General features: G+C 41.7%; 1 protein-coding gene across 2 annotated transcripts in view; it reads left to right on the top strand.

The window, feature by feature from the left end:
* Positions 1-14,064, top strand: part of GAREM1 (GRB2 associated regulator of MAPK1 subtype 1) — a 99,730-nt gene that overhangs the window by 19,043 nt on the left and 66,623 nt on the right. Inside the window, exon 2 of one of the 2 annotated variants that reach the window (XM_034063593.1) lies at positions 5,180-5,320. In XM_034063593.1, coding sequence (XP_033919484.1) covers positions 5,180-5,320 — 141 coding nt within the window. Of the gene's footprint in view, positions 1-5,179; positions 5,321-14,064 lie in introns of those variants that run through there. The other variant, XM_034063602.1, reaches the window with a different exon arrangement.

A 14,064-nucleotide genomic window follows, 5' to 3' on the forward strand; every position in this document is an offset into this window, starting at 1 on the left:
CCCACCTTGAACACTGCCAGCGATGAAGCATTCACAACTTCCCTGGGCAACCCATTCCAGTGCCTCACCACCCTAACAGTAAAGAATTTCTTCCTTATATCCAGTCTAAACCTCTGCTGTTTAAGTTTCAACCCGTTACCCCTTGTCCTGTCACTACAGTCCCTAATGAATAGTCCCTCCCCAGCATCCCTGTAGGCCCCCTTCAGATACTGGAAGGCTGCTATGAGGTCTCCATGCAGCCTTCTCTTCTCCAGGCTGAACAGCTCCAACTTTCTCAGCCTGTTAAGTTCCATGTCCTTTTTATGTTGAGGACACCAGAACGGCACACAATACTCCAAGTGAGGTCTCACGAGAGCAGAGTAGAGGGGCAGGATCACCTCCTTCGACCTGGTGGTCACGCTCCTTTTGATGCAGCCCAGGATACAGTTGGCTGTCTGGGCTGCGAGCACACACTGAAGCTGGCTTATGTTCACCAGCCAACCACCCCCAAGTCCTTCTCCACAGGGCTGCTCTGAATCTCTTCTCTGCCCAACCTGTAGCTGTGCCTGGGATTGCTCGACCCAGGTGTAGGACCTTGCACTTGGCATGGTTAAACTCCATGAGGTTGGCATCAGCCCACCTCACAAGTGTGTCAGGGTCCCTCTGGATGGCATTCCTTCCCTCTACCGTATCAACTGAACCACACAGCTTGGTGTCATCGGCAAACTTGCTGAGGGTGCACTCAATTCCATTGTCCATGTCAGCAACAAAGATGTTGAACAAAACCAGTCCCAACACCGATCCCTGAGGGACACCACTTGTTACTGGTCTCCAGCTGGACATTGAGCCGTTGACCACAACTCTGCGTGCGGCCATCCAGCCTGTTCTTTATCCATCGAGTGGTCCACCTATCAAACTGATGTCTCTCCAAATTAGACACAAGGATGTCGTGTGGGAGAGTGTCAAACGCTTTGCACAAGTCCAGGTAGATGACATCAACTGCTTTACTCCTGTCCGTCAGTTCCATAGCCCCATCATAGAAGGCCACCAATTTGGTCAGCTGGATTCCTCCTAACTTGAGATATTCTATGATCTAAAAGGAAGCGAAGGAGAGTTGTGAATACTCTTCAATTCTCTTTCTCAGGCTTTTGGAAATTGTGAAATACTAAACTAAGTAAAATGTGTGTCTTGAGAAAGGAAGTGATGGCACCAACCTGCAGGGAGGTCAGTGCTTGCCTCACAAGAAATGAGTTTTGTTCTGTGCTGCAGCACTGCCATGTATAAACTCTGTCACTGCGTGTAGCCAACCTTTGTCTTCTCACCTGGTTTTTAAAAACTGCAAGTGAAAACAGAAATTCGTCTCCAGACTTGCAGATCGAAGTATCTTGTTCCCAGACTTCTGCAGTTGTTAACTGTTAACTTGAGATTAGAGTGTTTACAATGGCAGAGCCAAGGTTTCCCGAATGTGGAAGATCCAGTTTTGGAACTGGATAGAATTATTAAAGAAGTATTGGCATTTAATGTAGGTGGTGTTTAATAAGCATGGGATTCTATTAAGCAACTACCTATTTTTTCCTAACTGTATCATCATGTGAACAATTTTCCCTTCATTGTCAGCATTCCCTCTACAGTTGCCCTTCAACAAGGGTGGTGCTTGCAATATTTGACATTTTTAGGAGTTGTATGGAATTGAATCACTCAAAAGCTGGTAATACATCTTATTTGCAATGAACACATGAATAGCTTTTTCAGTGCTGCTTTTGTGATGCATGGTGTAGTAGCCCAAAAAATGGTTGTGGTCAGAGTGCTTATAGGAGAACAGAGTGAGTAGCAACCTACTGGCTAACTTTCTAGTTTAGAGGCACGAGGCTTTTATTGTCAAGCAAGGGCGGGTGTTGATGCTCTGTTTAGGGTTTAGTCGCTGTTAGCAAATCATAGGTTTCTTAGTCTTGGTCATTATTACGAATAAACTTGACTCATATTTTGGAAAGAGGTAGGCAACTTGGGGAAGGGTGGGGAATTGCCTGCAATAGTTCATTGTGTCTGACTTTTATTTGGGGGCTGAAAAACCAACACAAGTATTTGCCTGTAGATTCTCTGAAGTGGTTTAATTATATTGCAGGCATGTGGGGTGGGGATGAGAGTGTGAGAAGATAGAGCTAATCCATATTTGATCATAAGAGACAAAACTGTTACTAAAGATGAGTGGCCTGTGTTCTCTGTTTTCTCATGGCGTCTGATTTCTGTGTAAGCAGCCGTGTAGGAGTATGTTGAAAAGGTGAGAACTGAGTTGCATAGCTGGTGGATGTGAGGACTGCCGAGTTCTCTCCCACATAGTTAAAATGTGATTAATGAAGGGCTTGCACAACTTGTGTTACTGAAGCAGGGGAAGAAATCAGATTGGGTATGTGTGGCTGTTTTGCAAGGTGCTGAGAAAAGTGTAAAGGGCTAAGTCTGGGCTGTCCGTTGGCTGGGTGTTGAGTTTTGTAGCCAGGGTCTGAGGTGTCTCCTGTCTGAAAAGTCCTCCTCCTCTGCAGGAGGAAATTTCTTTAAGGGCAGTGGGCAAGACTACAGTAAAATGGAAGAAAGAAGAGAGTATGTATTGCCGTGTTCTGTTGTCTGCAGCCTCATTTGACTCTTCCTTGTATTGCCTCCCATAGTATGAAGGCCATCATTAGCCAGGTATTTTTGTGAATCCATTAATCCCTTTGGTGACAAGGAGCCACTTCCTATAACGCAACACCAGGAATCATCCACAGTTAGGAAAGATCAGGGCTTAGTAAGGACAGACTTGCCTGCTGTGAGGGAGCCCCCAAGAGACCGTGATCTCCCTACTACATCCACTCTACCTTCTCTCCTCATCTCGATCTCCCGTGGCAAAGTATGAAATAGGTTTCCAATGTAATCAGTTGGACCAAATCATTGGTGTAGCAAGAACTGTGGTTTCCAAGGTTCTGTTTAAAAATACAGCTACTTCCAGCTGCAGACTTAATTACGTAGTCACTCTTGGCCCTGCCTTAGTAATCTCTTTTTACATTCACCTGTCCCACCCAGTTTTAGTGCAGTAACCACTTTAACAGATCGTGGCATGTGAAAGCTGGAAGCTCCTTTTCATAATTGGGTCTCTTTATTTTCCTGAGAATATCTTTCTCAGACTCTTCAAGGGTGACCCATACTGTAATTATTTCCTTTCAATCCTGGATGCAGAATCCAGCCTCCCTTTAAGCAACATTGTGAAACCATACCTACAAATTGTAAAGCAGAGAAAAAGCATACCAGAGATGCTTTGTATTTTCTTCAAGATTTATTTACTACTGTCAGTGAGACTAGTAAAATGCTAGTTCTTCCCTTAGGTGTCATTGGTTTTATTTTGTTGTGGGATGGAATAATTATTTTATGCCGTGGATTATAGAAAGCATGAGCCTAACCCTCTGAACTGAAACACAGAATCATAGAATTCTTGAAATTTGAAAGTTCTTGAAATCTCCTGCTTACCTGGCAGCTACTTTCTGTGCTGTGATAAAGGAGGATACCTGGGAATGGTACCTTTGTAGGAGCAAGAATAACTAGTCTTAAGGAGTTTTGTATACCTTTTAGATTACTTCTTTGTTGTTCCCCCTCTATAATCCCACAACAGTAGTTCATCCACTGTTATTAAAGCTCCAAATGTCTAAAACAGGGACTTTTTTCTTCTTTTTAAGGTTTAACAGGTTGTAGGACAGCAGCCCCAGGGAAGTCCATCTCTAGGACTCTGCAGGTTGGTCTGTCCCCATGTTTAGCCAAATCCAAGTTCCTGGCGGAAACAAGCAGAATTCTGGCCAGAGAGTGTCAGAGCAGGTGGTTGTAATGGTTTCTTCTGATTTAAACTACAATAATTCTCACACACACCAGTTGCTGTGTTTTGAATTGTGTAGGAGGGCATTTTCTGATAGAATGGGAGCATGAAATCAGGCAGGAATGGGGTGTGTAGTAACCATTGCCTGTGGTGGAAAAGATTGCTAGTGTGGGCAAAAAAATAGCTCAATGGGAAGTATGTCTCCTCTGCAGTGATTGAACAGGGGAAATGTCTGCTGCCCCAGGCTGAGGAAAGTCTCATTCTTCCACTGATTTTTAAGAATATTGGGGCACTGTGAACAGAAAGTGTAGTTTGTTGTAGTAGCTGAAGGGGATGGGTTTTGTCCAAACTTGATTCCAGGGCTAAACTGCTTGCTTTATATTTGACTGTAACTGCAGAGGGCTGATGGGAGAGGGGAAAAAATGAAATTTAAAGCTTCGATATTCTTGGCTCATGTTTAGTGCCTGCTAAGTGTTCCTGAAAGTTTTCATGGGGCTGCCTTAAAGACACTTTGAGAAAGGCTGTATTCTGTGGGTTTAATGCAAAAGCATACTGAGCAGGACTGCAAGTATGCAAGAGCTGTCTGCCATGATACACCCTGCTCTATGAAATCTTGTTCATATATCATGTTTGAGGTGTGCAGTTGGGACTTTGAGTAGTCCATCTGATGTGTTCCTTGCAATTGCTGGAAAGCCAAGGAAATATGAGCAGGATATTATTCAGTGGGGGCTTCTGATTCAATTTCTCTCGGATAGAAGACTTAGATGTGTATTAGTTTTGGGGTTGGTTTTTTTTTTTCCTCATTAAGTTGCAGAATTAAGTTTACAGACATAGGAACAGCTCATTAAGCAGTGGCTTGCAAAGGGACAGAATGACAAAGCTGAAATCTTTATATCTGCAAGTGTGATACCCAGTTGCTTCATAGTGGTGAACTTTTGGCTTCAGGTGGCTGTAGGGTAGCATGATGCTGATCTTTCAACAAATAAAGATTTTTTTCCCTTTATTTAAAAATTAAAAGAGCACTTGTATATTTCTATTGAGATAGGCAGACATAAATAAAGATATGAAAAATCTGTTTATGCAGAGGGCTGAAGAAGGAGCCTCAGAACCACTGCTGAGTAATCTCAATTACATCTCTGTGGTGTTGTATTCATGCACTTTGTTTTGCGTTATGTTTGTTTTCTGTAAAGTGCTTACATTGCAAAAACGAATACTGTGTAGGATTGAAATTTACTTAATTGGATTTATAAATATCAAAACATCTGAAAAATAGAGTAACAAGAATAAAATGCTTGTTGTGAAGTTTTCCTAATTCTTCATGCACTAAGTATGAGTTATTTAAAAAAACCTGTATCTGTTTTACAGGAGAAACTGTAGAAGGCCTTCGAGAGAGTGATTATCTTCTGATTCATTCATGTCGGCAGTGGACAACAATTACAGCTCACAGTCTGGAGGAGGGTCACTACGTCATAGGGCCAAAGATAGAAATCCCTGTACATTATGCAGGTAAAGCTATTGTTGACCTGAAATACAAAGGCAATGAATTTCTTACCCCTTACACTGATCACTTTATTTGGCAGAGTGAAGTTAAGCCTCTAATGCCAGTATCTGTGACTTTTAACTTTTTAATAAAGTTACAGAGCAAAAGAGATGCTGATTTACTCCCAGGGCTACTCAATAGCATTTCATTGGGCAGCACATTGACAGAACAGGTAGCTACGTAGAAGAACTGGGTTTGAATTGACAGTTCTTCTCATCTGTGTATGTGGTGACAAAAGTGTGAAGGTTTTTGACAGTGCCTTGAAATGGAATGGCTTTTTTACTTCATTGCATGCTCAGGCTGGAGGGGATTCTTTAATATTTCCATGTTAAAAGCCAAGGACCCTTTGTAATAATACTACAGGTTTACACTAATGTAGTTCCTTGTCACTGTCTGCCTTTTTGGATGATGCAGTACTGTTGTTGTTTCAAGTAGATATCATGTAACTAATCCATATTTATTTGAAATTATTTTTACTTTCCTAGGAAATTATTTGTAATACTGTTTCCTACTGCTCAATGTTCTTATTCACAAGCTGAGTAGGACAATACTTTGTGAGTGGGAAGTGCTTGTCTTGCTGCAGTAGACACAAGAATTTAAAAAGCTGGAAAGTGCAAACTAAAAGAGCCATGGCTATGAAGCAGAGATGTGGGCTTAGTGCTTTACTTGGGCTTCTGTTTAGCTGATTGTTAATTGAGTAGTTTACTAGGATCTCTCATAGTCTCTTTCAAAATGCTGGTGCAATGAGGGTGTGCTGAATTGTACAAGAGGTGACAGAAGTTTTATTTCAATCATACCACTGCTGCAACTGCAGTGACGCACCCTATTTCAGTGGTATGGCTTATACCAGTTGCCTTCTTACATATCATTTCAGTCTGGAGTTTGCTTTTGGAAGGTCAGCTGTTTTAAGATGTGCTTAAAAACCTTGGTCTGATGGCATATAGTGTCATGATATACATGGCTTTAAAATGCTGACTTTAACTTTTTTAGTATGAGCAATTTCTAGTGCTTGTGCTTAGTAGCATTGAATCTTTTATACCTCCTGGCTACATAAGCTTCAGTCCTGAGGCCAGGCAAACACTTCACTTCCTTCAAACTGAATGCTGTGTCTTAAAATTCCAATTATGAGTCCTGGAAGAAGGAGAACAGAAAATAAAATGGTTATTGCTTTGAAAGAAGCTTGGATCTTAAGGGGTTTACTAAAAGTTTGTCCTTCAGTTTTAAAGGAAAGATCTGCTGAGTAGGAGTTCCTCACTCTTTGTACTTCCATTCATTCATAGCTTCAATTCACATGGATACCAGCAAAATCAAAATCTGTTCCTTGAGATACTGCAACAGTGTCAATGTGCTTTTCTTCCTGGCTTATGTTAGTGCAGGAAAACGTGTGTTTAGTTGGCTGTCAAACAACCTCCAGAAAGTTCCCTGTCATAAACCCCTCATTAATGAGATGAAAATATATGAAAGTTCAGAAACTGACATGTAGTGAGGGCCCTTACTGAATATGTGATGGGCTCTGATGCTGCCAAAGGAACTTCACACGAATGGTCAGTTCTAATTTGTAGTACCCAGAGCACATCTGATGGGCTTGCCTACAAGAGAGCAGAAATGAGTCTAAGTGTGTGGAGCAAAGCACTGCAATCTGGTGCTAACATCTAAAGGCATTTAGGGGCATCTTCCATACCCTAAAGATTAAGTTAGGCTGCTGTGGAGTACCATACATAGATCTATAAGCTAACACTGAGTGCACTTTCAGTGCTGCATTGTGCAGTGCCTTGTGTTTACAGCTTTTGGGATTCAGAGCCCTGCCCTAAAGAATCAAAGCTTAAGGTAGCTGCCTAAGACAACTTGCTGTGCTGTCTACTGAACTAACACAGTTACTCTGCTGGCTCTGGAGCTAGGTAGGATATCTGCTCTGCAGTGAGGTCTGGGACATGGGAGTGCTCCAGAATCATTCATTACCTCTCTGAGGAGGATGTCCTGCTAGTGAAAGGTCCTGCTGTCAGGTAGTGATTGCTGTGTGAGCTGGCTGTCACAGCCTTCCACTGGCATGGCAGAGCTTTCCATCTATGCAGGAAGCTCATGTAGAACAGTTGACAGAATGTTTATATGGGGCTCAGCCACTAGCTCTTTTGTTTTAGAGGAGGGATTTTATGTCCCCATAGGCAAATGTTTGTAAATTGTATAAATTTGGGATTATAGACCTGACTTTTGCATGCTTTAACTTTAAACTTCTGCCAAGTAAGACATACTGCCTAACAGCATGACCCTTTGAGATGGAATATTGAAGTTCATTAAAATGACTTTTTAGGATTGTTTCAGCTTTAATTGAATAACCTTTTCTTTTTAACCCCTAGCAGAATTTTAACTTAGCAAATTGCAACATGATTTTGCTTACAACAGTTGAGCAGGAAGGGAAGTTGAAACTGATGTTATTCACCTGAGATTATGGGCTTAAAAGTACCACAAAGACATACTTTATACTCATATATAAATACGAGTATGAAGTAAATCTTATTTTGCTACTTGCTAAATCAGGTTTTGATACACTTATTAAGCCTAAATACGATAAGGCCTTATTAAAGAAGGAAAATGATGTATTTTACATTTAAGTGAACTCTCATGACCAGAACCTGAGTTCTGCAGTCCTGCTGACAGTCCTTTCCCTGTTGAGAAGCTGCTGCCCTGGTGTTACTGTTGGGAATGGTCGATATGGTTAATTTTTGCTGTTGTTGTCAAAGAACAACCATATATGACAGCTGTTAATCTAACCATTCCCTCTTGAATACTGTCTCCAGTTGTCTTCTCTTTAGAGTAAAAGTTAATGTAACATAGAGTTCAGTTTTCATGTAATTAAAACCAAATGGCTAATGTGTTTCTGGCTCCTGAAACAAAAGAGGTCTTCACATGCATATGAAATGGAAAGATGAAAATTACTGTCCTGATAGTGCCTTGTCTTGACGTAAGAGGGTGGACTTTGCAAGAGTCCAAGGTAAACTATCACAACAGATGGATGTTTGATGTCCTTTGCTTTCCTCAGGTACACGACTCACACTTGGTAGACATGAAGGTCTTGCAAGCTTTCTGTCTAAACTAGGTTTATATTGTTCCTGGTACTATGATATCCTTAATACTAAATTTCTACTCTAAAAGCAAGTGTGTATCATCCATACCCTCCAGCTGTTGTCAAATGTTATTGCTAGTTTTGGCTTAGGCAGCACTGTAATCTTTACCTTGATAAATGTCTCCCCTAGCAGCTTCTGGAAAATACTGTTTTGTGATATGAATTTGGAAGATACAGGGCATGCTGGTGTCTTGCAGAGTTAGACCTCACTGTGCTGCTGCTTGTCAGGAGGAACGCCTCTCATTCCCAGTGTCCCAGGGGTGCTGATGACCATGTCTCAAACGCATTCTGTGAAGGCACTGAAGATGCTGTGTCCCTCGGGTATTGTCTGACCCTTCTTGGGTTACCTTCCAGCTCTATATAGCTCAAAGTGATCAAAAGCATTTTTGAGGATTCATCAGCTCAAGCCTCCGAAGACTCCTGCTGTGACCCTGTATGGCACAGGCTCAGCCTATTGTAAATGGCCGTGCCTGTGTGGCCACAATACCTTATGTGTGCAGACTGCTGATGTGACAGCTGATAGAGCTGGATGTGGTTCCTTAAAACTTGCAGTAAAGGAAGAGTGGCACAGAGGGCTGTGGAGTGACACCATGTGTGCATACACATGTGCATACCCTCACCTACACGGTGTAGTTTTTGACTTTGTGCTGCTATTGATGAAAAGTACTATTGCTATTGCTATGAAAAGTACTTGTGGATGGGTTGGCAGCATCTAGGTTATTTTGCCCTAGATACTCACTCCCACATTTAATCGAACCATAACAGGACCTTTAGTCTTGTGTTTTAGGGCCTTATCTCTGTTGTTGCAACTGATGGTTCGTTTGCTCTCCTGTCTGAGGGTTATTCCCCCATCTGAGAACAAAGCTGTTCCTTTGAGATGATGTTCTAAAAAAAATAATAATTTACCACCCAAACTCCTGCCCTTTTTCTTTAAGCTTCCTGTTGCCTTTGCTCAGGGTTTGAAGAGAATACCTCGTGTTACTGCTGTCATCTCTGTCCTCATAGGAGGCAGCTAATAAAGAAAATACTTTTCTGAAGACATTAGAAAGTAACACCCCATTCCAGGGTGTGCCACACTGTAACACATCCAGGATGTTAGAAATACTCTTCCTGTGAAATCACAACTCCCCACCATATAGTGAAGGTGTTAGCAATTGCTAATCCAGAGTAATTGCTGTTGCCCTGTCCTCTTGCTTACCTAAGTGTGCTGACAGCTTGTCATTTCAAACACATTTAAAACCTTGCTTTGTGAATCTTCCCAGGTGGGGTGCCAGATGGGAATGCATTGGGAGTCCTTTCTCCAGTATTAGAACTGGTGTATAGCAAATGTCCTACTGAAACCTGTTTCTGATGGTTTGATTTGTTAATCATGGAGCAGTGCCTGATGGGCCTCTTTCTCATTACATCCTGCTAACACAGAGGAAGATGCTCTCTGCAGGTCTTCTCAAGGGTGAACTTACCTTTGCATCAATGGAGCAGGAGAGCTGCCTCAGATTTTGCAGTGTGCAGCTGCAGAAGTTTCTTGTGTCCAAAGCATGCCTGCCTCTACTACACAGTTTGTGGGGAAGTTCAGATTAGATATAAGGAAGAAGTTCTTTACTGTAAGGGTGGCGAGGCACTGGAATAGGCTGCCCAGGGAAGTTGTGAATACACCTGCTGCCAACCTGTGTTACTCTGGGGACAAAGGGAGTGCTTCCTTGTGTGAAGTTCAGTTTAGACCCTTCCTTCCTTCAGGTTTAATTTAATGCTAGTCAAGGAAGGTGGTGTTGAACAAAGAGTCCTTTGCCTCCCTGGGAACAGTGGGTGGTATCAGGAAGAGCTACTCCTGTTCTTCTGTGTAAGTGGAACAGCACAGCTCTGATGGGGTAACTTATAGGTACAAAGAGGTGGGTGAGACCTAAGACAGGGAGGGACACTGCACTGGAGTAGGGAACTTAGGTGAGTCTTCCAGGTACACCACTCCCTTGTATGAATTATGTTTTGCATTTTAATTTGTGTTTTGCTTTATACTTAACCTGGCACCCAACTACCACGTAGTTCTCCTGGGGCTTTTGTGCTGTAAAACTGAATATAACTTCTAGAGAACGGGGCCTCATTGCAGTACTTCCGACAGAGGCAGGGCTGCCATGTATCTGTGGGCTGGTAAATGACTAATGAATGCATGTCCTCGGAAAAAAAACAAAGAAGAAACCCCCACACGTTTAATTCCCCAGTACCCAAGTTTTTGTTTGTTTTTCTCCTTGGAAAAGGTTATATGATCTGAAAAGCAGTTGGAGGCTTGAAAGCTTTTCTTCACAGTTACTGCATACAAAAGCATTGCCACCAGCATATAGTCTTCATGGCTTTAAAAGAGAACTATGATTTATGTAGCTGTGAATACTTGACTGTGAAGTTTCCTGAGACTTGCAACCCTTTTCTCCCCATAAACAGAGAAAAGAAAGTCTATATTTCTATATATATAAAGTACATCTATTTGTTGTAGATGTATGACCATAGAGTAGTAGTGTGTGGGTATTGCAGAGAGAGGGTGCTCATTTTAGTGAGCAGTGCTTGCCTCTTCAGCTGTAGAAGTCTGAAGTCAGTAATGTCTGAAATACTTATAACCACCCATATAGTGTCATTCCATGCTTTCCTGTCGGGGGAATGATTATGCCTTAAAATATATTTACCTACTTGTTTTTAGTTTAATTGCTACCTCCTTGTTCCCCACGGAAGACTGAGTTTTTCTACTCTAGGCAATCACAGTCTTGTAGTCCAGGAACTATATTCATATTCCTGGATTTTTCAAACTTGTTACCATGAAATAATGGATGAACTGTTCTTCCATATACAAGCAAATATATATATTCTTAATTTTCCGTTTTTGTTTTTTTTTTGTGTTTTTTGGTGTTGATTTTGTTGCGGGTTTGGGTTTTTTTTCTTCTTAAAGAGTTATCCTCAACTAGTTTAGTTGCTGTCAGACTTCCCCATGGTCCTATCTGTTTGTTATTCCACTTTTCTGTATCTGTTTAAATTTTGGCAAATGCATCTCCATTGTTCTGCAGTGCAACATCAAATCACAGGATCAGAAGGCAGGCACTGAAGTTGCTGGCAAAATACGTTTATTTCTTGCGTACCTGTGTGTGCACATGTTATTTCTGTTCCTCCATCTCCCCCCATTAGCCAGTCTTGTGAAGTGACAGCTTTTTACCTAACTTTCATGAAAATTTCCCCTTTTGACTGACCACCTGCACTGGAGAGACTCTCTTCTACTTTGCATTTTGTTTTATAACTATGAAAGAATGTATACGTATGTCTTTCCATTATTTTTTGTTTGCTTGTTTACTTGATTTTCTATGGAGCAGTTTGTCCTGAGCCCAAAGAGTTTGTTCTGGGTGTTTATGATACTTTCTAGTATAGTGTGCCAGCAGGTTCTCAGAATGCAAGCTATGAATCAGAAATACCCTTTCAGTGTGGGGAGGTGGTTCAAATTTAGCTTCTGGTGAAACAGGGGTGTGCAATTCTTCATCAGTCACACTGATAAGAATCTTTCACTTTCAACTTCATCTTCCTTCAGTCAGCTAGACTATTTTGCAGTGTCTAGTTCTTAGAGTTATCATCCTAGTACATTAAAATCAGCAGACTGTGAGACTATTTCTCTCTTTGTGTGTATATATATATGCATACATATACACAGCCTTATGTCTGTAAGAAATTTCTGGAGTCACCTACAGAATGCGCAGAATTTGCTTGACGTGGCTGGATACATCAAAGCTTGTATTCAGCCTTCTCATGAAACCCCATTCAACTGTTTTAGTTCCCACCCACCTCTCACTTTTGCTGCCTGTCCGATCTCAAATGTCTGAAACTGCTGTAGAGTCTGCAGCTCTCCAAGGCTGCTTCTCTTTGATGTAATGAGTACAGTAGGGTTAGTGTCACAGGGTACAATGTTCACAGGATAGTTCACAGGGTATTATTTCCTCCAAGTAATTGAGGAAGAGGCTGATTATGTCTCAGAGGTTCATGGAAAGAAAATACCTGTATTTTCTGTCATGCTTCCCCACCTGGAATAAGAGGTTGGGATTTGTAGACACCGGTTTGTGCTATAGAATTTATTTGATTTCCTGGGATTTGGTTGGTGCCTTAAAGGAAAGAAAAGCTTGTGATCATAGTGATATTTTTCAATGTCATCTCAGTGGGTTACTAGGTGGAAAGAGGTGTGTGCTTTCACATACAGCTGTCCTGCTTTCCTCTGCTTTGGCTTCAGCATGGGTATAATTTTACCCTTGTTTAAAAGAAATTAAGATTTGTCTCAGCATTGAATTTCCTGTGTTTTATTTGTGAGAAGGGAAAGGGGGTAGGAGGAGAGAAGGAAACCTTGCAGCTTTTGCAACTGATGATTTGAATTACCACGTTCCTCTCAGACTTCCACAGTTCTTGGCTGTTACTCTAAGTCTGCAAACTTGGAACTTGATGAAATTCAACTGTGACCTTGTAAGCATTCACTGTAAGGTGGGTTTTTTGTTTGGTTGGTTTTGCTTGCTTATTTCAGATCTCTGTGGGCAGCAAAGAAGCTGATTGGAGTTGCATCAATTAGGAGAGAACTCTAGAGGCTTGTACAAAAGAAATTAACTGGGGAAGATGGCTTTTTGAAAGATTGCAGTTGAGGGAAGGGTAGAATAGCAGCCAGGAAACTGGTTCCCGGAAGGCTGGGAGATGGGCTAAATCACACAGGATTTGCTTGGCATTGCTTGAATTACTTTGCCTCAGCTCTACTAGTACAGTGGGCTCATTTGTATGATGATAGAAAGACTTAAGTGCTTAGGAGAAGGCTCTTAAAAGCTGCACAACTTAACCATTGAGAATCTCAAGGAAAAGGCTGATCCCCAGTGGGCATTTGAGGTGTATTTAGGGCTGCACTCGAGGTTCTGGTCTCATCCTATGCTTCCGACCACTTGAGGCTGTTCTAAGTACTAACTACAAGGAAACTGGGAATGAGCTCCCAAGAAGAGGCTTTTCTTCTCTTTCATAAGGTATAACTTAAGGGTTTAGAAGGGGGGAGATGAATGAACACCACAGACTACCCAGGTAGTAAGCTTGGGGTAGGAATGAGCTTCTTGTTTCTAAGCACTGAATAAAACAGAAATTAAGTGTGAAGCTGCTTCACCCTTTCCTACATGTCTACCCTTTGCCTTCCATTAATCTTTTGCTTAACTCTAGTGCATGATGTTGGGGTTTGTGTTTTCATGTGAGTGGAGTATCAGGTGCAGAAGTAAGCAAGCACATGTCGCTGCTACAAAATCTTTACAAAGACTGATGCAGTCACCAACACACCTATCCTCTGATAGACCTGGTTTATAGTGCATGCTAGCAGCAGATGAAGACTTCTGCAGAGTACAGAATGCTTGGGACATCTGGGTATGATTTACTGTGTACTCTTTTTTTACTCCATTTATCTGTGTCTTCTGCCCTTGGTTTCACTTTGTCTCAAATACCTTCTTTTTTTCCTTTGCTGGTATTCTGACCTATTACATGGTCTAAATCTGTGTGGGAATTTGGGAGGGAAGAAATTGTCAGGAGCCTCCTATGATTAGTTTGAGAAATCTCTTT

This window comes from Melopsittacus undulatus, chromosome 1 (assembly GCF_012275295.1).
Source record: "Melopsittacus undulatus isolate bMelUnd1 chromosome 1, bMelUnd1.mat.Z, whole genome shotgun sequence".
NCBI lineage: Eukaryota > Metazoa > Chordata > Aves > Psittaciformes > Psittaculidae > Melopsittacus > Melopsittacus undulatus.